This window comes from Durio zibethinus, chromosome 9 (assembly GCF_047325235.1).
Source record: "Durio zibethinus cultivar Kanyao isolate XHJ-2024 chromosome 9, ASM4732523v1, whole genome shotgun sequence".
Classification (NCBI taxonomy): Eukaryota; Viridiplantae; Streptophyta; class Magnoliopsida; order Malvales; family Malvaceae; genus Durio; species Durio zibethinus.
The window spans coordinates 27,391,725-27,415,617 of NC_143170.1; the positions used below are offsets into that span (position 1 = coordinate 27,391,725).

The 23,893-nt window shown below is 32.1% G+C and overlaps 3 protein-coding genes and 1 pseudogene across 4 annotated transcripts; 3 read left to right on the forward strand and 1 right to left on the reverse strand.

Moving 5' to 3' along the window:
- The first annotated feature begins 3,787 nt into the window (after positions 1-3,787).
- LOC111313865 (uncharacterized) lies at positions 3,788-4,684 on the forward strand. Its single transcript, XM_022914703.2, has one exon. It carries the CDS (start codon positions 3,880-3,882, stop codon positions 4,399-4,401), a length of 522 nt encoding a protein of 173 aa, XP_022770438.1. The 5' UTR covers positions 3,788-3,879; the 3' UTR covers positions 4,402-4,684.
- Positions 4,685-10,192: 5,508 nt separating this feature from the next.
- Positions 10,193-13,594, forward strand: LOC111303817 (TITAN-like protein; annotated as a pseudogene). Its single transcript, XR_016344905.1, has 5 exons — positions 10,193-10,524; positions 11,264-11,390; positions 11,466-11,796; positions 11,914-12,530; positions 13,411-13,594. The product of XR_016344905.1 is annotated as a TITAN-like protein (transcript).
- Positions 13,595-13,818: 224 nt separating this feature from the next.
- On the reverse strand, positions 13,819-14,907 carry LOC111313859 (arabinogalactan O-methyltransferase 2-like). Its single transcript, XM_022914691.2, has one exon. It carries the CDS (start codon positions 14,785-14,787, stop codon positions 13,819-13,821), a length of 969 nt encoding a protein of 322 aa, XP_022770426.2. The 5' UTR covers positions 14,788-14,907.
- A 7,326-nt stretch (positions 14,908-22,233) lies between these two features.
- LOC111313871 (uncharacterized) lies at positions 22,234-23,851 on the forward strand. Its single transcript, XM_022914722.2, has 4 exons — positions 22,234-22,282; positions 22,449-22,539; positions 22,636-22,728; positions 22,827-23,851. Exons 2-4 carry the CDS (start codon positions 22,477-22,479, stop codon positions 23,760-23,762), a joined length of 1,092 nt encoding a protein of 363 aa, XP_022770457.1. The 5' UTR covers positions 22,234-22,282; positions 22,449-22,476; the 3' UTR covers positions 23,763-23,851.
- The last annotated feature ends 42 nt before the right edge of the window (positions 23,852-23,893 follow it).

Below are 23,893 nucleotides of genomic sequence, written 5' to 3' on the forward strand. Positions count from 1 at the left end.
CAAATTGAAACACTGCAATCTTTGTCTGATCCTCCTCTCCATGCTTCAATTGATAAGGTACAATTTTCATCAATTTAAAAATACATTCAAGCTTGTTTAATAGTACATGTGTTGATGAGATGTTTCTTTGGACAACTTTTGGATCTAGAAAGTTTGTAGCTTTATTGTGTTCTGTACTTGTTGAATTATGAAGAATGAGGTTCATTTGGATTCTGGGTTGATCTATCAGTTGCCTCGTTTACTACTTTTATGAGTTAATTGGGCTTTGGAGGGGAAATTCTTTACCTACTTTGTTAATTTGTGCATGTGAATATCTTTTTTCATGCATTTTATGTTATCTACCAGTGAAAGCTGGTAGTGTTGTATCTATTTTCGGTTAGCTGATGACTAGATTATGTTAACTGATGGCAGGATATGAGTGCTGGGGTGGTTGATAGCAATCCTTATAGTAGGCACTAGGCTCATGGCACTTCAAAGAATGGGTATTGCGGATAACTATGAAAGAATCCGAGAGTTCTCAGTTGCCAAATGTCTTCAGCTGCTTTCTATATCTCTTTTCAATAAAGCTTTGCCTGGCACATACTATTAGTGCCATCATTTTGCTGTAGATTGATCATTTCTTGTTGTCCTGATTCAGTTCTCGGTATTGGTGGAGTTGGAAGTGTTGCAGCTGAGATGCTAACAAGGTGTGGCATAGGTAGCTTTTGTTGTACGATTATGATAAAGTGGAGTGAGCATTCTAGCAAATGATGCAGCCATGCATAAAATTTATACTTTTTAGGGTTAACTAAGAAATTTCATGCGATCACAATCCATACTTGAGTTAATATTGTATGAGGCTTGCCCCTAAAATTCTATGCTCAGTGGATAATCTTTTCTTTGCCCATGCTAACTAAGAAATTTCATACAATAACACGGACTCTAGAGTCGTGAGCCTAAAACTGATACTTTCACAACAGTGAATATCTCAAAGTCAGACAAGAAATTCTCTCGTTTGTCAATGAAAACTGACACAAGAATGCAAGTGTAAGGCTGTTTGAACTTTTCAGTAAATTTTGGTCCATCTGTGGTTGATGATTTCTAACTTGCAAAGAAAATACAGATTCATGTCAGAAACTAAGTCAAATACAAACAAAGTACCCAGGTCGACATTGATGGAAATAGCACAAAAAACTTTTAAGTTGATAAGAAGTAAGGACAGATGAAAGGCACCATCTTATGCAAAACTGAATAGCTAGAGCATGCATGTGAGGACATTTTAATGGGAAAAACCACATGGTACTCTGATCACGAGACTTCCATAGTTCATGGTAGCTTTACTGAGTAAAACTAATACCCTATGTATCATAGTTCAACGTACCTGCCATTGACAGCAGCTTGTGTGATAATACCCTATCCATGGAGCAGCAAACCAAAATGTGATAATATTCCAAACTAAACTCTTTTGTAAAAAGGGTGACAAACTCAAAAGAAAGAAATAATTAGTATTAAATTCATATTGTCAACTTTATCAATGGTTTGCTCCTCCTTTGTTCAACATATAAATTATAACCATATCTTGATTCCTTGAATGTTCCATCTCTCAAAAACAAGAATATAAAATTTGTACCTTTTTGCTAAAAGTTTGTATAACATCAATGCATGCAACTTGTTCACAAAAGATTAAATATAAAAGCTTGCACATGGGTTGAATCTTTAAATTGTCCTCACTTCAAGTATTAGCTCAAAAGATTGATTCCACTTGCTAAGCTTTGTTCAAATGTATCGCCATGCTATTAATTATTTTGATTTAAATTTTTTTTATTCTAAGAAGTAAAATAAAATAATTTGATTGAAATGTAATGGTCGTACGTTTGTAATGCATTGTGTATATGTCTTATAATAAGTCCCATTCTTTTATCTTTTTTGGGGAATCGATGACTATTTATAATTATTGCTTTGACATTAAACAAGAGTTCGACCCAATACTTTATTTTTATCTTACTTCATAGTTGGTAAGGTTTTCCTTTTTTTTTTTTTTTTTTATGCATATATTGCAATATAAAATAAAAAAAAAAGAATTACAAGTGTTATGGAATAGGAATCCAAGCCCAAAGAATTCAAACTGGAAAACAAATTTCTTGGTTTATAAAAATTTGACATTTATTTTTATAATTATTTTGAAAGAAATGAAGCCAAATACATATATCCAAACACAGCCTTAATAGCATCGGGTAACAAACTCTTACCAATCAAAGCGCAGATGAGATGATAGGTTTGTTCCTGGTCCAGGCCACATGACGAAGAGTGGAGAGAGGGCTAAGGGGAAAAGGACCCACCAGATGAACGGTCCAAGTGCTAGAGTCAGTATTCACAATCATGATCAGGCTCACCACTGTGTCCATCCACGTGCCAAGCTCAGCAGCTCATGGGTGGGCTGCTGAGTTTGAAAGTTGAGACCCGTTGGTACGAAGGGCCAACATCCCGAGGGCCTACCATAAAAGCAATATCCAAATATCACCCTTTAATCCTTTATTGGCATTTACTTAAAAAATTATTTTTAATTCGAAGTTTAATTTAATAAATTTATATAATTATTTTTAAAAAATAAATTTTATAATTTTTTTTTTAATTTTTAGACTATTTTTTGCCCCTCCATCCTCATCTCTCCAAAAAGAAAATAAAATGGAAAAACTTAATAAAATTATTAAAAATTGGTAGTAAAATATTAAGATAATATACTAAAAACATAAAAAGAGGAAAAAAAAAGCCATAAAACGGATATTCATAACCCCATAACGTGATCCGTCATTTCCCATGCTTTGGCTCCTCTCACGTAAGGAACTCTAGCCTGTTTATTTCCTTCTGTTAACTATGATTTTACCATAATGTACTTCATTCTCCGTTATATTTACCTCAAAAAAAGTATGCGAATGTGTTTTAAAATTGAGTCCAAATGAATTTGAATAATTTTTTTGTAATATAGTTATTGATATCTTTACTTTTATTGATTTAATTTTTTCTCGAATAATTTTGAGAATATATTTTTTATATTAATCATATGTATTTAATATTTTATTCTTGAAATATTTTTCATAAATATTAATATTAATTGACAAAATTTTATTCTCAAGATAGGTCTCACAAAAATAAAATTACATTTTAATATTTAATAGAGATATTATGATGATTTATTATAATATAAAATTAAATATTTAAATTCATACTTGTGACACACTTTTGATAGATTAAAATAGTAAGACTTTCATATTAAAATATATAATATCTTATAAATTATAAATTTTTATAAATAATATTAGAACGATCACCATTTGATATATATGCATATATGCATATATACGTACATATACATATATGTGTGCATATATATATATACATTTATATGTATACATGTATTTGACTTAGCCCTTTCTATGTAGAAATCTTGGCTCCATCATTGTCAATGTTTAATGTGTATGATGTTCTAATTCTTTCATAAATTTAATCAGAACGTCAAATATTAATTTTATATGATATCTCAATCTCATATCATATTAAGATATTTAAAAATTTGTTATAATATATAAAAAAATTTATATTTATATTTAAAAATATTTTTTATAAAATAAAATCTTTAAATTTTTATATTAAAATAAATAATATCTCGCACATTCTTCGTGAATAGTCGCTTTCTTACCGTAATTGGACGCAAGTCAAAGGGTGAATTGGTCATTCTAAGCATTAAAGTTGGTTTAACTGTTTAAGTCATTTTGCAGGGTAAAGTTGGGTAATAAGGTAACTAGGGGAGGTGGTGGGTTGTTGATTTAAGGGAGCAGTTTCTTTCACCCCACTATCTCCCTCCCTTTGGGTTTCTTCTCTGCTTAAACCCCTTTTATCTATATGGAAGAGGAAGATCAAAAAGAACTGCAGCTGCTCCCCATTCCTCTCGCCATAGCTTCATCATCCCACATGTCATCTAGGGCTTCTGATTCTTCTTCACTAATGTATCGATCGACAACGGCGGCCAACACTGATCAATACGAAGGGCCTTCACTTGACTTGCAACTATCAATCAGTCTAAGACCAATCGAGCGACCATCAAATTGTGTTCTGGAAGGCTCCATTTGTGACTTTGGTGATGGTAAGGCCGAAACAAGCTGCGTCGAGTCTTTGAAATGGCAGGCGGCGGAGCAAATTCGGTTGGCAGCTATTGAAAAGGCTTATGCAGAGAGAGTGAGGGAGTTTACAAAGAGGGAAATGGAGATGGCACAGTCTGAATTTGCAAGAGCTAGGCATATGTGGCAAAGAGCAAGGGAGGAAGTGGCAAAAGCTGAGAGAATGAAGGAGAGAGCGACAAGGCAGATAGATTCTACGTGCATGGAGATTACTTGCCAGTCTTGCAGGCAAAGGTTCAGGCCTTAATTTTTTTTATATATCAAACCCTGCTTGTTTAATTAAAGATATAGCCGAGTTTTTTTTTTTTTTTTTCCATTGCCAAGTTGTTGTTTGAGGGGTTTGAAAATTTGTGCATTGGATGCAACTAAGAGCACAATAAAAGCAGAATGAGAACTGTGCGATGTGTATTGATGAAAAATTGAAATGAGGATGATGGATATATTTTTCCATGGAATTTGAATTCCAAAATTCATCTTTCAATTATATTTTTGTTGATGCTTTAAGCAATGTTGATGATATTGTCAAGCTTGGCCTTCATGAATGAGCAATTTGATCAACAATATCATCGATCAAACAGCAAACTGAGATATGCTCGAGGTTCAAATTTTACCAGGACAACAAAGAGGATCATAACAATGGCATGTATGTTTTGGTGAAAACCTGACAGGAGTTATGACCCGAGAACTCGTCTACTGACGAGATTTGAGCCTCGTCCACCCATAGTTTTCCTCTTGCATTCTAATTATGAGATCATACATATCTCATGATCTTAAGATCAAGAAGTTCCCAGATGAATTTATCTTTACCCTACTGTCATGATGCACAGCTAGAATCAATCAATTCAGTGCATTATTGTCCTGATTTTTGTTTGTTTGGTGATACATTATTGCCCTAATTACTAACACACTTTTTTAGCAGAAGTTCACACAAATGTCAGATATATGGATACGCATTTTAGCTTTTGAGAATGCAGAAGTATACTGCTGAAGAGCAGATAGGCAAGCATACCTTGTCTGCTGATATACATTTGTAAGATTGAATCATGTGTTTCTATTCCCACTAAAATCCTAAACCACAACATATAATATATATATATATATATATTTATATGGATCAAACTTCTGACTTCTTAGCTAATACATTATTTTAGTAAGTTCAACAAAGATTAAGGTTAGTTACTATAAGTTTGCAGCCTGCCACATAAATTGTGCTAACCCACACAAAACTAGCCAATAGGTTCATGCAATTTCAAATATGGTCTTCGGTCTTCAACAATCGGATTATGTTGTCATGATTATCATCGGCAAGAAGCACACAGATCAAGTAAATTAGATAGTGAATTGGTCTCAACTTAATGACTGATATCTTGGGTGTTAAGACAAGCACATAAGCTTGTTATTGCAATACAGTTGAAACTCAGGACTTAAAAATTTCCATTAATGAGTCAAACCTGCCACCTCCATGGTCAAGTTCAGAACCTTGAATTTGATAGAAAGACAAATGAATCAGAACAAAAAGTAAGTAATTCATCAGCAACAAGACAGAATAGCTATATCCACTTGGATTCAACTTCTTATCTTTTGCTTATCAGAAACCAAACACCACTACCCATGTCCGGGATCCAACATAAAAGACACATTTTTCGATAGGATGACTATGCTGAAGCATCAGTCAGAGGAGTTAATAGTGAAGCTTTCAAGATGTTGTGACAATGGAATTAGCTTGATTAATTTGTCAGCAACCTCCAAACATTACTCATACACAAATTATCTGATAAAAGCAGTAGCTTCAATAATTAATACACTGATTTGATTCTTTGATGATCAGGTCAAGACTCAAGAGTCTAGACATAATCTAGTAGGGGCAAAGGATCATGAAAGTTTGAATCTAGAGATAAATCAGTTTAATTGGTTCATAAAATCACCGTTAAGAAGTGGCATATTTAGCAGGTTTAGGTTTGAATCTCAGCACTTGCAATCCTTTTTCACATTCTCAAGTTATGACTTCTTTTGTAAGAAAAAAAAAATCATGAAGTTCCAAAATTATGCCCTCATGAAAAGTACATTTTTTTCAAATAGATAGAAAGTGATAGATGAAGAAAGAAAGTGATAGGTAAAGAAAGAAGGAACCTATGGTTAATTATTAGTTTGATTCTTTATTAGGTTCAAGGAATCTTCTAGGAGACTAACCTAATTGAGGATGTAAAGCAGATATGTTTTAATCAATTGGGGTGTTCTTGCTTCCAAAAGCAAATATGATCAGAAATGCAACCTCAAAACTAACTATTTGGTTGTTTAAAGCTTGAAGTTTGAACAAAAATCATACTGTTCCTCTTGGATTCCTTTCTTTGGAACCAGTAAAAAGCATTCTTCTGCAACTAAGAAACAAGAACTTTCAAGAATCCATTGGAACCAAGGGAGACAAAGGAACTATTACTGCTATTTAAAAACAGCTGCAACTTCAGACATGATGAGGGAGAAAGAGGAAAAGGAAATGAGATAAATGGTGCATTAGCTACTTTGTTGGATTCCAGAGATGGAATTCACCGCTTTTGGATTCAATGGTTGTGTCCTAATTTGAGTTTGCATAATCACCTAACAGGAATATTGATGGAAGACCATGCGCTGACATATGACCACTTGCATTATAGGTTCCTTGTCTTGTATTGCTTATATGGTTCCAATCATCGAATTGCAACTGCCATCACTTATTGCATAAAGTTGAATTGCATGATAAAGATGTAGGACATGGTAGCCAAACAGTCAAACTAGTCATTATGACAAAACCTTAACATTTGTCTTTTCACATTTGTCCACATATTATGATGAAGTGATACTGTTTTGTTTATTGAAGTTTGATGTACATGCTTAATCATAATTAATTGCTCCAACCTTTGTCGTCAAAAAAAAAAAAAAATGATGAAAATTTTATTGTAATGAATTGTGTTTCATAATGAAACTTAAAGTTTATTTATAAAAGCATAAAATATTATAAAATAAGAACTATAATAAATAAAAATAATGATTAAATTAATTCTTATAATAAATTAAATTAATATATGATATTTTTTAAATCAATATTAAATCAATATCTAATATTTTTTAAATTAATATCGAATCAATTTAGAATATTGCTAAAATAATATCATCAATTTAGAATATTATAAAAATATTATTAAAATATCATTGACACCTCCGCAAACGCAAGATGGTAATGTAGATGTCAAATTCTGTTTAAAAATTTGGACAAAAAATTAATTAGATAAATGTGATTTGTTGAAGATATCTACTTTTTAATCAGCACTGGTAACAGGAATAAGTCGAAGAGTTTGAGCAAAGGTAGTAAAGCTGGACTATGTGACAAAAAAATCTCAAACATCTTTAGCAAGTTCAAATCGCTCAAAATGTACATTGATAAAAGAAACAATGATATTAGCGAACAACGTAAGAATTCGATGATTCTTACTTTTTCATTCATCTAGCCAATCTATAAATTTATCAACGGATTCTTCTTTTTTACTATCTGGTGCTTTACGTTCTTTAGTAACAACAAGTGATAATTTTATTTTTTAAAATAATTACGCATAGTCGTAGTTCATCGATTGTAATTATTTCTATCAATGATAATTGAAATTGATTGTATATTTTCTCGTTGTATACCTACGATTAAGCTCTTGAAAAAAAATGTAATGGAGATATGGAAAGTTATGAGTATTGATATAAAAGATGAATTTTGAAGATGGAAAGAGAAACCCAACAAAAATTGAAGCGCGGAAGCAAAAATGAAATTAGAAATGAAAATCAATTAAGAATGAGAGTAGGCAAATATTGATTATTCTAAGGGAATTTACTTTCGAAATGAACCATAAAATCATTTTGATGCCATGAAACAGAAAAAAAAAAATGATGTAAATTTTATTGTAATGACTTATGTTTTATAATGAGGCTTAAAATCTATTTATAAAGAGATAAAAATATTACAAAATATGAACTATAATAAATAAAATTAATGACGAAATCAATTCTTATAATAAGCTAAATCAATACCTAATATTCTCTAAATCAATATCAAATTAATTTAAAATAATATTAAAATAATATAATCAATCTATATTACCATAATATTATTAAAATATCATGTTATATATTAAGATGAATTATAAAGAAGAATCATCCTTTTCTCCTTACATCAAAGGTTCTAAAACAGAAGTGACTCTTAGTTATTTTATCTAAGTGCCCATTGATAAAAGCTATATTACTTGAACTTGGGTGAGTGTCGGATACACAAGTCAATATCATCTTTTTTCATGTATTTGGAAGAGTCAAATCTTTATATTTATATTCTTCGGATATGTGTCAAATATAAGTACTTCAAAAAAAAAAAATCATCATAATAATATAGATGAAAAACATAGCACCATGAAAGCATATATATAAGCATTTTTTTTATGATTAAATAGACTAAATTACTATTTCTATATCAAAGTTACATGAAATGAAGGTCAATCAAGTTCCTATAAACTTTGTTTTTCAGCATAGAGCTTAGTATTGGTACAGGGAAAAAAATCTCTAATTTAATAAAATCGTGCACCAATTATTGAACTAAAATGCTCGAGAAAAAAAATGTTAGATATATACGAATAGGGGTGCAATCGAGTCGAGTTGATACAGTGAGAAACTCGAGCTCGAACAATGTTAGATATGTACGAGTAGGGGTGTAATCGAGTCGAGTCGATACAGTGAGAAACTCGAGCTCGAGCTCGACTCCTAACTCGCGGCTTGATATTCGGCTTGAACTCGATCGAATTTTATTTTTCTAGCTCGAGCTCAATTCGTGATCGAAATTGAGCTACTCGAGCTCGCTTGATTAAACTTGATTAATATGTAAAAATAAGCTCAATTCTTATACTCGACAAAAATTTGATTAATATGTAAAAAACTTAATTATTTGTGCTCGAACTCAAATTTAAGATATTTTATTAATTAAAATAATAAAAAATATTTAAATATAAAAGCTCAATTAGACTCACGAGTTACTTAAATCGGGTATAAAAATACTCGAACTCGGCTCAATCGATGAATCGAGTTACTCGAATTCGACTCGATAATAATCAAATCGAATTCAAATCGAATCCGAATAACTTGCGAATACTAATGTATCGTTTACACATGAAATAAATTCATTTATAAACCAATGTTGAGGAAAAAAGGCATAACATTGCTTTTAAAATTTAGAAAGTTTCAGTCTTTGAAAGATCACGGTGGACTCAAAAATCATATTCGAAACATGTGCAAACGTGAATGCTTTCCGTCAACTTGGAAAAAAACCTGGGCTACCCCAGTTGGTCTTAGGGCTACAATGAGTGGTTGAGTCATTGACATCAAACAATGGACCTGCAGGAAAGACTTAAACCAACCATAACCAAAAAGAAAAATAAAAAACCTCCCATGTCCTCCCTTCTGCTGATTATGACTTTAAAAACAAAATAGTTAAATACTCTATCAAAGTGGAAATTGTCAATTGCATTATTACCAAAATCTTTCTTGTCCCAAAGATTTTTTATTTATCAGTTTAACTCTCAAAGATTAATCCAAATTTCATCAACTTTTTTGTTGATATAAATATAAGCTAAAAAGGCATATTTAATCCAGCTTTATATATATATATATATATATGTTTACCTCTTGATTAATTTGTTTTTCAAATATGATAATTCGTGTATTTTTTATAAAACGTATTTAAAATATAAAAATTATAATATTATGATTTATGTTAACATATCAAATATGAAAATATACTTTTAATTTTTTATTAAATTTATTTATAATTTTTGTTAAAATTTAATTTTTTTTTAATTTAATATTTGTCTAATATGATTAATTGAAATTAGATGTAAGTCCAAAATCATCGAATTAGTAGAACAAAGCAATTATAAAAATGAAAAAGAAACGATGAAAGAGATTGGAATTTCTTTCTTTGCGTTTTCTTTTTCTTTTTCTTGGGTCTTTAATCCAAAATTTTCTTTGGTCTTTAATCAAACCCTAACCCTAAATCGAATTTGAAGAACCAAAATTACGGCAATAAAAACAAGGAGACGAAGAAGAAGAAGAAGAAGAAGAAGAAGAAGAAAGAATTTGAGTTCTGCAAGGTTTGTGAGCTGAACCACAACCAAGGGGCGCGTCACAAGTATTTCCCTAACCACAAAAGCTCCCTCTCTGCTTTCCTTTCTCGGTTCCATAACAAGATCAACGACATTCGCTTCTTCTTGAAAAACCCTACCACTCTTCGACCCGAACACGTGGATCGCAACCGATTTTGGTGCGTCTTCTGCGATACTGCTGTCGACGAGCTCGATAGCTCTTTCGCTTGGTAAAGCTTTTAACTTGCAGCGGTTTTATTTTTACAAATTTAAATTTGAGTATAGAACTGATGTGAACAGTGAAATTATGAAGCTCGGCTTAACTTAGTTAAATTATTTGGAATTTACTGCCATTTAAGATTAGTTATATTAGGGGTATTTTAGTGTGGAAAGGGTAAAGTGGAAAATTTTTTCTTAGAATGAGTCAGCTGACAATCAGAGATACTATCGACCGTCAAGCCGATCTGAATTCATGAATTTACGTCAGTTAGGCCGCCTTAGAATGTTAATATGTCACATCTTAAGTGGACAGCCAATGGCCAGCTCAACTCAGGCCCATGAGGTTAGTTCTATTCCCCTAGAGCTGACCACAGACAGGCCAGCCCCAAAACCCCTTAATCCATTTAACTTTTCTGAACATTACATAATATTTCCTTCCTATTTCATTTCTAATTCGATCGCTGACTTTAGCGTTCGAGCACAAATGCTGTGATCATCCCCAGGCTTTATTGTTAAATACTGTCTTTCTTTCTCTTGTGTTTCGGGGTTTTAACCCTCTAGGACAGCTCGGCACAAACAAGTTACTTAGAAAACAAAAGGAAACTTGGAAATTGAAAGTTTGGATTTGATGAGTGAAATTTAGTGGATTTAAAAAAGATTGCTTTGATTCATGGTAGTTTAATTGTGATGGTGTTGTATGACAGTGAGTTTTGTTTCTTTTTAATATCATATTTTTGGTTCTTTGAGCAGTGAAAATGGTATTAATCACTTGGCGGACGCGCAGCACCTGAAGAATTTGAAGCGTTTTCTCTGGCAATATGTTTGTAAAATGGCCCGTTTTGATATGTATAGGATATTGGAAGCTGATCTAACTAAGGTATGACCATTAGATTGTTCAAAACAAAGCTTGGAAGATTAATTATGAGTCAAAGTTCATTTTTGGTCATTGTAGTGGGAGAAGAAGTGCAAGTCATTGAAGATTGAAGCTATGGCTGCGCCAGGTGAAGGATCTTGTGGAGTTATATGCGGAGCTTCAAATGATATCCACAATAACATCAACTTTGAAAAAATAAATAATCTTGAACAAAATACTATTAACCCTCTCAAATCAAGTTTTTCAAATGTTGTTATGCCTTTACAGTACCATACGAATGAGAATCAGATATCTAATTCACGATTCCCTGAAGTTTTGAAATTGGGTTAGAATTTGCACGAGGTTAACTTATCTTTGCATGCGGGTGCACATTCTGATACTAGTTTGTGGACCTCGAATGATTTGACAGGTATGCAAATCTGGTCATTTGATATTTTTCTCATTTAATCTAGTTCTAGTTATTTCACTGATATCTCAGTGAAGGTTTGTTATATGAAAAATGAGTATATACCTATGGTGAATGGATAAAGCAGTTCTCAGGGTAAGGTTTTAATTACATTTTGGTTTAAAATAATTGTATTTTCATTCCAAGTCGCTATGAAAGTAAATAAACAGTATGCTAAAAAATTTGCTTATAGTTGTCTGGTAGTAAAGTGGCGGGATACTGCTAAGAACGCTAATTTGTATTCGTCATCTTATGGCCATCTTTTTTCTTTAGGTTTGAAGAGCTTAACTCAAGTTGCTTCCGTGTCAACAGTAGATGCTGGAGGAAATGTGCATTCTGGAGCACCCCCTCCCTGGCTTGAAACAGCTGATCTAACTTTGCTAAACCATCATGTGAAACCAGCTTTAAGTAGTTTTGTTTTGTCAGATAAGTCACAGAAATCCCGTAAGTTGAACCCAAAAAGGGTGGGAGCTGCTTGGGCTGAAAAGCGAAAAATGGAACAGGAGAAGGAGAAGAGAGGGGAGATTATCAAGAGGGATTGTGATGCTAACTGGCTTCCAAATTTTGGTAGAGTTTGGCAGTCAGGTAGCAGGAAGGAATCTAGAAAAGAATTTGAGATTGAGCAACAGAAGTTCCTCAAGGTTGAAAATCATTCTGAGATGCCAATTAAGATAAAGCCTTACATCAGTAAACAAATGGTAAGCATCACATCCTCATATACAATGTCATTCTGAAGGTTAGTTTCTCAAGAGTATGCCCTATTCCATGCTCTCTCCTAAGGCGTCAGCTTGTATGATTGTCATCTGGGTAAAGTGACTTGCCATTATGTATAATAATGCAGGACTTATAATGGCAATTCAAAAGTCAGCCATGCTGGTATTTGAGTTATCTTCTCAGCAATAAAGGGTCTGTTTGTAGAATGTTATTAGTTTGCTTAAAAGGTGCAACTATTCAACTGCATCTTGAGTAGATTGACTTTAGTTCGAGTATTGGCTAGGAAGAGGCCTGCCGCTTCTTGGAACGATAAACAGATTTAACTATCTAGCTCTGGCATTAATGGCATTAACTTATAACTTCATACTGCATAAAGTTCAAAGCAGATGGTATGTTATGCAATTTACCTTTCCCCCGATTTTTGGCAAGAGAAAAGATTCTGGCGAATGATGACTAGTGATCATGCAAAGGAAAGACAACTCCAGTGAAGCTGACGCTCAAAGAATCGAGTGGCATTCTTATGTTTTTCCCCTCCCATGGTGAATCTAAAGATTCACAATTACAAATTTTCAAGAAAGGGAATAATGGGCCATGGACCCATGGTGATTTCAGCCTAAGATAATTAGCAAACTGTTGAGATTCCTTATAAATGTATTACCCGGGGATTCATATACTCTCTCAAAGTTGTGTGCACCGTAAAGCATATGAAATAATGTTCTTTTCCCCCACTTTTATCTCACAAAGTGTATGTATGTATTTCTATTCTTTCTGTAGCAATTCGATATGTTGGTGGCACCCAGATTATACATATAATTGGCAACCTTACGAAGGGCCAGTCTGCTTTAATTTGTTATGATATTTCAGGTCATACAAGATATTATGAAGGAAGCCGTTAGCACCAACCAAGTGCATCTATTGTTTCTAAATTTACACGCATATGAACAAAACATGCAACAAGGCAATGGCACTCTTCAATTCTGACTGACCGAGTGCATCTATTGCTTCTTCATTTACACGCATGGCACATGAACAACATATCCAATTCCAGGTAGCCACACTCTGCAATGCTGAAAATTAGTACATCATATGCCTGTTCGAGCCTGAATTTCAGGATAATCATGCTGCAATATATCCTGGATGTGGTAATCTGATAATGGTTATATATATCTTTCCTAATGCGAAATGTGATTGTATCTTATTCACAAATTGGATGCCCGACCTGTAGTAATGATGCCACTGGTTGTTCTATTGCTGCAGAATAAAAGAAGGCTATTAGTCTCTATGAACCGTCTCAGAAGAGCAAAACCTTGTAGAATTTGATTGACCGGAGATCCTAAAATTCCAGAATTTTCCTTTAGCAGAAACCAAGTTCTCTTCACACAGGAATTCCCAAGAAAACCATTTTTCAATTGTGCGATGAACGTCATGTACCACAACATCAGTTGTCTTCCCAGCTCTCGCTAATATGCCAGCAGTGTAGATAGTTGACATCCTGCCTGGTGCTTCTGGTGCGTCCCCAATTGGGCCGTCCACCACCACGACATCCCATTTAAGCTGATACACTTCTTGTGGTAAATTTCTCAATGCCAATTTGCAAGTTGATTGTTGGAGCAGACTTGTGCTAGGGGCGCAAGCAGGATTTCCCCTGGCGTGCTTGAGCAATTTGTATGCCTTCTTAGCTGGTACCTGGTACTTAACCTTATAAATTCGAGTCCCATTAGAATCAGCTTTGGTTTCACTTATCTTGTAAGGGTCATCCTCGAGAAAAAGAGTGATCCCTCCTGCATTTATTGATGAGAGGTTGAGGTACTGAGATTGAAGACCAAAAATAAGGAGGTTACAAGGTGCTTTACGGATAATGAGATTTGAAAGAAGCATGAATTCCTTCGGGGTGAGAAGGCTTGCATTGGCAGAGGTTTTATGTGGTCCGGACTTGATCCCTAGTGCATTTGATGTAACCTTACTACATTCTGAAGGAGATGAACACTCCTGTTGAAGGGACGACGACAAAGCAGCTGCTGGAGATGAAGAATGTGAAGTAGTAATTGCGATTTTAAGAAGTCTGAGAATGGAAAGGCTTGACAGGATGAAAACAAGCGCTGGCAGCAGTTTCTTTCCAGGGAATTTCATCCTTCTAGCTGCTCTGCCAGATTTGGGGCTGGTATCTGAGCCTGCAGTACTAGAGAACTGAACCGAGGGAGTGAGCTGAGGGGCACGGGAATGAGATACTTCAGGAGGCATTTTCTTCCTTGGCTTTTTTCCTTATCCCAGCACCTAGCGGGCACTACTATCACATCCTCCTTACAGGGTAATTGTGGGTTTCTGAAAACAAGGGGGGTTATTATCAATCTTCGTATCATCTTGAGTGAGGAAGAAGAAATGGGTTTTTGCTTTTGTTTCAAGGGTAAACTTTTCCTTTATTGTCATCTGTCAGCACGTCACCCAATTGCTGCGGTTGCCGCTATGTGTTTTAGCAATTAAAGCTACTATTACTATAAAAAATGGAATAATTAAGGTTTGGTGTCTCCATCATTGTGCATAAATCTACTCAATTAGCCTAGGAACTTTTAGGGCATTGTTTGATTTGTTCATCTTTGTATTTAACTACTTTGATCTTGTGTGGTTGGCATGAGTGATGCTGAAGGAGGCTCCTCCAGTTTGTTGCTCCATCACTTTCAATCATTTTTGACCTTCTGATTGGTACAGTTACATATTGCATGTGAAACAGTAAGGTTTTTGGCACTTCGGAAGCTAGTTACCGAAGGCCCTCTCATGGTTGAGGTCATATCCAGGCTAAAACAGAAACAAGATCAGGAACAAGAGACCTAGTTTTAAGTTGTCTTTGTTTTGTGTTGTACATGTAAGACACGAAAATTATTATGTTATAATTTGTGTGATGCATCAAACATAAAATATATCTTTTTTTTTTTGTTTTCATATATATATTTATATCATATTTTTTTCATATCTAAACTTTTCAATGACTTTGTAGTGTATGGGAAGCCTTTGTTTTCTAGGGGATTGTGATATTCCATTGCTAATCGATCCAATCATTTGTGGTCCAAAACCATAAGCTGTTTGGTTAGTAGGTATATTTGCCCCACTTGAGGGGTGAGATTACCTAAAAGAAAGGGCAAATTCATACATTAGAGGGTAGAAACAAACTAAACCTGATTCCAAACTAGGACTCAAAAGAAAAGATAAATATATATATATATATATATATATATATATATTTGATGAATCATACTGAGATGGAGAGAGAAAGAGAGCCGAAGTATGGATTAAGCCTTTGTTAGATTTTAGTCCTTTTCAAGAGGAGCTTCGAGGAAAGTTCAAAGAATGGACATAATTGTTTAAAGACAACATTAATAGACTTAGATTATGCTCTTAATCATACTTTTTATTGGTGCTAGGTGTTTATTTTATGAGAACATTTGTGTATCTGAGCAGTTGCGTTCAACATAAAAATACGAGTTTGAATAGGCTTTTTCTAGCCTGGAACCTTGACATTTCCAACTAATTACTATAGTCAATTGATTTTGAATGCCAATTTGCACATAAAATATGCTTTTATTATTTAGCTTTGTCTACTTGTAAGCTCTCACTCAAGGCATCTCCATAAAGAGCATATATATATATATATGTGTGTGTGTGTGTGTGTGTGTGTTTTTTTCTCTACTGACTGCTTAAACAATATTGATTTTACCGAATTGAATGAAATGTTTCTTTGTTACTTCTTGTTAGAAAAAATAAGTAAAAAAAGAGAAATAATAAAAAAGAATTTTAACTTTGAAGTGTGAAGAATACTTTCTTAAATGTAATTATGCCTTTAAGATATAACAAAACCTCAAACTTTCCATTCAAAAGCAATGAAAATTGTTATACTAAAAGATTTATTTATAATGAATGAATAGACATAAACTTCTATTCATATAGTTATAACTTTCTGCATAATAATGACTTTTATGAATAATAATCTATTTATATTCAAATAGTTATAACCATTTGTTATATGATAATTGTTTCTGTTCAAATATAATTATTTAAGATATGAATAAAATTAATACAAAAATTAATTTTATTCATCAATAGTTGAATCTTTCAATCCAATGTGGGATGTATAACATTCTAAACTACCAATAATCCCCCACTTGTTTGGAATGTTGATGCTTAATTTTTACTTCACATAAATAAACATTATGAATATAAGAAATCATATCTTGATTTAAATCTTCAATTAGCATATATATCTTAAAATTCTAATAAAGTTGATAGTATACGAAAATTAAACCTCAACTCTTAATGTTAGAATTGAAGATTTAACACACATAATATTTATTTATTCTTCTGTTTAAGGTTTATAATCGTTTTTAGCACTATTATAGCCATGAGCTTATTTTATTCATAAACATTTATAAGAGAGATCCCAATTCTTCTTGTTGAAGCAGCATCATTTCTATGTTTATATAAGTAGAGTTTTCATTATGTCTCCATTGCTTTAGATATTTAAAACTCTATTAAGAGTATAAAAACTCATCCATCTCATGCAATGGATCACACTAGTTTCTAAAATTTGAATGGATCTTACTAATGTTTAACATACACATAACAATAACTTGTTTTTACCCATTAAACTTTATAATTAAAGGTTACTAATTCGAAGTTGGGTTCTCATTATCGGTGTCTAAAAGCAAGTGTTTAAATCCATTCTACTTATAGTACTACTAATCAAATATCTTGGAATTCAATTTTCTTTTATGGTAATTACCCTAACTTAAGATTTAATCTCTAATATAATCATTTCAAGCTAATATGTTTGAACTTTTCATTTTGCATATCATTTATATACTTCAAACATTATTACCTCATTCTTATCATTTTAAAAAATAGTTGGTTTTGGTTCTGGTCACAACTCTATACTCATAAATTTCAATCATTTTGTTTCCATACTTTTATACATCTTTAATACAATTATACTTCTAGTATAATTGGATAAATTCAATGAATAAACCAAATCATTTTAGTTCTTTTAAGATTTTTAAAGACTTTTTATGATTTTAGTTTGATAAATGTCTAAACTTATTAGCATGTATAATTTGCTCATAAAATTATACTAAAATCTTACAACACTATGGTGGTAATATTTATTTCTTTTGATTGTTACCAATCCCACCGTGTGCAAGTATGCATTGTTTTATTAGAAAATATCTCATTCAATTATCAAAATATCATATATATTTAATCAAGTTACCATTTCATTTATCTTTTCACTATTTGGTGATTGTTTTTAAAGTAAGAGGCCTCCAAATTCACCTTTAGTGAAAAATAATTAGTAAATATCTTAATATTTCTATAAAAGTTCCAAAACTTTTATATTTTTAACTCAATATAAAAGTTTACATTAATAAGCAGATTGTAAATAGAATCATGCTTATATAATTTCCTTTTTAAGACATTTTATGTTAATTCATAAATACTTATATGAATCTATTTTATCATGGACATTATTAATAATATCTTATTACCATGAACAAAACTATTTTCATCACCCAAATGGACCAAATAACATTCTTTTTGCTATTATAAAAGTTTTCAAATTCACAAGATCTTTAAATCACTCATGCCTTCCAAAGTAAATATACTTTGAAATTTTTACTATATAAAATCATATATGATAAATCATTTTTACAATCCATAAATTAGACCATATACATAACAAAAAATTATCACAACATGATCAAGATTGTGACATCAATTTTGGCTTATGGCTATTCTAAGCCAACCATAATAATCCACATTATACCTACAAATCATGTAGATTTGGTTATTTAAGTCATCTCATTTATAGTGATGGCTTTTAGTGAAAACCAACTACCTCAAATATTATCATGAGTTGTTCAATGCATATAGTAATTGCCTAATGGCTAAGTCCAAGTTCATGATTATTGAAACCTCTAAACTTGATTTTAAAATTTTATGGGAACTTTATTTCTCCACCATTGTGTAGCTTATATATATTTGTTATTTACCACCTTTAATTGGTCAAAACATTTTCGGATATATAATAAATTCAAACTTTACTCATAAAACCAATATGCCTATATACAATAAGAGTCTGTAGTATATTTAACTTAAATTTCAAATACTTTCACAATAATTTTGTGATCAATATGTTTATATCTAGATCACCATATCAATGCAAGTCATGAAACATGAATCTAAAGAATCATTTTCATAAAATAGTATAAACATTAATTATAATATGAGTTCTACTCATATTTCTTGCAAACACTCATGATGAATTTGCATGGGTTAAATCATTGATTGACTAACTTTAAGACTTAGGTTTTCACAAACCAATATTATTATCTAAGCTCATATGTTAATATGATATGTAACCTGCCATATCATTGCCATTGTCACGAAACTATTGAAAACCTCATAAACTTGTTCACTTTTCATTTTAACAACCTACAAAAGGTCATTTTTTTGGGTATAAGAAGCAAAAATACCTTCATTGTCTTTAAGCAATAATGTATTAATTGGATGATGGTATTTTATCTCTGTAGTCCATATCTTTCTTATATTTATAAAAAAAAAAATTCCATCCCATTTAGTTCATTTTCATAATATATGGCAAACTGTACCAGTGTTCTCCATGCCATCACAAAATGAAATTAAACATATGTATGTTTTGGTGCCTTTGAAATATTGAATTTGCATGTTCTTTTCTAATTTATAAACATGTATAATTAGATATTGATGAGCATCCTTCAAAATGCTAGTAGTTGATAAATGCTTCAATTTCTTTTAATGGCATACCTTTTTCGTTTAATCAATATCCCATATACGAAGAGCAACAATGCTTTTTTGTAACTATTAATTAACTCTTTGATGGCTTTTTATGATTTTCACTTTGTGATTATTCACAATAACATTTTACTTTGTAAAATCACTTCTAGTGTAATACACCCAGCAAGCAAAATATATGTCACACTATCTATGTTCATGATAATAATAATTATTTGGTTTATTATCTACCAATTAATCCATAAAACATTATATTTGAATAATAATTATTCACGTATATCAATTTAATTTTAATTAATTTTCATGAAAATTAAACACTAGTCAAAATTTGAACCAATAATAAATTTAAAAAATATATATATCAACCTTTGATTTATAGTGACCAACAAAGATAAAATTATGCAAATAGCTTGACTCAACTTATTATTTTAATATTAGTGTCATGATTTAATAATAAAACTAATCTTGTAGCCAAATCTTATTTTCTACATATATTTTTTACTTGCATCAGATTTGTCATGGTAAATTCCTTTACCCATTTTTTATTGTTTTCATAGAAACCTTGAGACAATTTTCCTGTTCTATATATAACAAATACATGACAATTAAACAATCGACCATTCCATTATGGCCCATTTTAATTTGTCACTTGATAATAAGTAATAATTCTTTTGGTTGTAGATCAATTCATATATTTCTCTTTTATGTTTTTAGGTTGTTTTCCATCTCAGTCTTTATAAGCATCGATTTTTCAAATAAATATAATACAATTCATTAAACCCAATTGTGGAGTCAATTTCAGTATATGCATAAACTTATGCAACGTAATCAATATTTTACATATTGTGTTTTAACTTTACACACTAATAAAATAAATTATTAATGTGTTTATCTTATTCAGTCAATTACTTTACCAACGATTATGCAAAAAATAAAATACATACCTCTAATGAAGAATTTTATGAAAATTAACATTTTGGTCTATAGAAACATTAATCTTTTGACACATTGAGCCTTCTCTAATATTGTTCTCCAAATCATGCCAATTTATTTTCCTTATATCTTCCTCATGTGAAATATAAATTTTTCATAATTATCTTTAAATTGTTAAAAAAATAAATAAGAGAAGAGAAATAATAGAAAAGAATTTTGGTTTTGAGGCGTGAAGAACACTTTCTTAAATGTAATTATGCCTAGGGGTGTAAATGATACATTAGTATTCGTAAGCTACTTGGATTCGATTTAAATAAAACTCGAATTCAGTTCGATTATTATCGAGTCGAGCTCGAACTCGAGTAACTCGACTTATCAATCGAGCCGAGTTTGAGTATTCTTATACTCGGTTCGAGTAGCTTACGAGCCTAATCGAATTTTTATATTTAAATATATTTTTATTATTTTAATTAATAAAATATATCGAATTCGAGTGCTCGAACACAAATAATCGAACTCTTGTCAAGTATACGAATCGAGCTTATTTTTATATATTAATCGAGTAAACTCGAATAGCTCGATTTCGATCACGAATCGAGTTCAAGCTAGGACAATGAAACTCGATCGAGTTCGAGTTGAGTATTGAGCCCCGAGTTGGGAGTCAAGCTCGAGCTTCTCACTATATCGACTCGACTCGGTTCAATTACACCCTTAATTATACTTTTAAGATATAACAAAACCTCAAACTCTCCAATCAAAAGCAATTAAAATAGTTATACTGAAAGATTTATTTATAATGAATAAATAGACATAAATTTTTATTCAGATGGTTATGACCTTCTATATAATCATGACTTTTATGAATAATAATCTATTTAGATTCAAATAATTATAACCATTTGTCATATGATAATTGTTTTTATTCAAACATAAATATTTAAGATATGAATAAAATTAATACAAAAATTAATTTTATTCATCAATAATTAAATCTTTCTATTTAATGTGAGATGCATCATATTCTAAACTACCAACACTTCTTTTGTCTGAAACAAAATCAAAGAAATACAAAAAATTCTTCATTTTTTATACATTGTTGATAAAATTTTTAAATTTCACAAATAAGATTAAAAAGTTGACAAATATTATAGTCTTGCTAATTTTGCTGGTAATGAATTGGTTTTTCATGTTAAATTTATTTGTGTTTTATTTTGTCCCATGAACATCTTTGTGGGTTTTATTAATTCTCTCTTCTTTGAAATTTGCTCCAAAATATCAACAAGGGCAATTTCTCCATTCCATGGATATAAATGAGCTTTTTTTTATGACTGCTTTGTTTGCTAAGGAACTATCCATTTAAGATGCAGATAGTATGTTTTCCAATTTTCAGAGTGATACCTTACTGTATTGATGATTCGAAGCCAAAAATTTGCAGTCCAAGAATCTCAACTCACCATTTCACATTTCACTGTAATGAATTTTTACAGGCAGACTCCAAGCTTGGTCTCTTCAGCATCAAGATTCCCTTTCAACCAACTTTGTTAGAAGACTAATTCCTCAAATGGTCACTATCCATTCATGAATTTTAAATTCCAAGGTGACGTTTGCTCTATAATTGAATTCATTTCCTGGGTTGTTTTCATTTCGGAAAATCATATGAGATTTTAACTACATTTCAGTCCATCCTTGGGCTGGTTGATTAAGGTAAAAAACTTGAGCCAGAGTCCCAAACTCGACTAATCATAGCACAACACGTGTTAGTATTGAAGAATTTTTAATAAAAAAATAACAATTGAATTAAGTTTCAGGTTCATTATTGCGGTTCTGCAGATAAAAATTTTGGCAACTCTTCTACCTCTGGAGTTTCCCTGTTATCCAGCATTGCTGTTGTCATAGTCGGCATATCTTTATTAATTACAAGTGCTTTTAATTTCTTATCAGCCAAGATTTGGACTTGCAACTGCAACAAGAAATATTCTAGTTTGGCTTGGTATTTTATTCAATCCTACTTTTCTCCTCAATCCAATCTTCCTTCATTGATTGTTTTATTTCCTGGAATTTCCAGGTCTTGTTATTAAAGAGGAGTTTTGGTTTCACTCCTGCTTTTTTCTGTGTTATTCCTTAATCTTTTACAAGTTTTGTTTATTGACCTGAAGACAAATCTTTGAATGCGGAAGAGTGGAGATGAGACAAGTTACTATGGGTTGTAGCAACAAAGACCAGGTGGTTTCACATGCAGGATTTAAGGTAAGTGCTTATGATTCCAGAAGTTATTATCCTTGAAAGTTTCTATAGCAAAAGATTCCATCAAAGATTCTCATTAAAATTTTGACAACAAATTAGGACATGATGGAAAGTGAAATCAATGAATCCCCTTTTGCATCCATACCGAAACCACCTATACAAAGTAGCAGACCAAGTAGCATGGTTGTTAAGGTAAAATTCCATGTTCAAACTCCATTTTCTGTGTTTGCAAGTTTTTGCAAAATTTCTCTGTTGAACTAAGAATTGATTGTTTCATCTGACAAAAACAGAAAGCACATACTGTGATTCCAGCTCATATTGTTGCTGAGGCTATATCAACACTCCTTGGTCTTGATCTCAGATGGTCAGGACCCATCACACAAACAGAAAGAGAATATGTTGAACAGTATGTATTGGCAAAATACCCAGAGTATGCAGGGCAAGTTGAAATAGAACATATTGACCTCTCTAGTCTTTGTATCAATGAAGAGTCGTGTGAGCCTGCAATTGATGATAAAAAGAAATCACCTAGAAGAGAGTCCTCCACACCTTCCTTTGGAAGCAATCTTCCCGACCTGGACAGGATTCAATTGGAGGCATCGAGACTGCTCGACATCCTCACCAAGAAATCTTCCTTTCCTGGAAGTTTCATTTCAATTCCTGAAATTCAAGCTCGAAACAAAGTTTTGAAGCATTGCGGGTTACCAGATAATGACTATCTTGTTCTGTTCACTCCAAACTACAAGGATGCGATGATGCTAGTTGGAGAAAGCTACCCTTTTTTCCGAGGGAACTTCTACATGACCATCATTGGTGAAGAAATGGATTACGTACGAGAGTTTGCCAGTTACAAGGAAGCAAAAGTGATCTTGGCCCGTGAATCTTGGTTGGATTTGAGAATCAAGGGATCACAACTTAGCCAGTACTTCAGGAGGAAGTGTAAGCACAGTCCAAAGGGTTTGTTCTCTTATCCAGCTGATGTAAAGGGGATGCGTTATTCCATGCATTGGATTTCAGAAGCTCACAGGAATTCATGGCACGTTCTGCTTGATGCAACTGCCTTGGTTGTTGGACAGGATCGATTGAACCTTGCACTTCATCGACCCGACTTTGTTCTTTGTAGTCTGGAGAATACGCACGCTGATCAACCATCAAGGATAACTTGCCTTCTGGTCAGGAAGAAATCCTTTGAAACTACAACATCTTCATCTCATGTCACTGAGTGAAAAGTGGGATTAGCTTTTGTGAATACGCTATATGTTTAAATTATTGAACCCAAATTTATGCCAATATATTTTGGAAGTAGGAAACTTCGAACAAATAAAATTAGTTACATTTATACAATTGTGGCAAGTTT

Excerpts from the sequence above, each read along its gene's own strand:
- LOC111313859 (XM_022914691.2), bottom strand. The coding sequence starts at position 14,787 with ATGCCTCCTGAAGTATCTCATTCCCGTGCCCCTCAGCTCACTCCCTCG.
- LOC111313865 (XM_022914703.2), top strand. The coding sequence starts at position 3,880 with ATGGAAGAGGAAGATCAAAAAGAACTGCAGCTGCTCCCCATTCCTCTC.
- LOC111313871 (XM_022914722.2), top strand. The coding sequence starts at position 22,477 with ATGAGACAAGTTACTATGGGTTGTAGCAACAAAGACCAGGTGGTTTCA. Across the intron at positions 22,540-22,635 it reads TTTCACATGCAGGATTTAAG|GACATGATGGAAAGTGAAAT; the intron begins GTAAGTGCTTAT and ends ACAACAAATTAG. Across the intron at positions 22,729-22,826 it reads CAAGTAGCATGGTTGTTAAG|AAAGCACATACTGTGATTCC; the intron begins GTAAAATTCCAT and ends TGACAAAAACAG.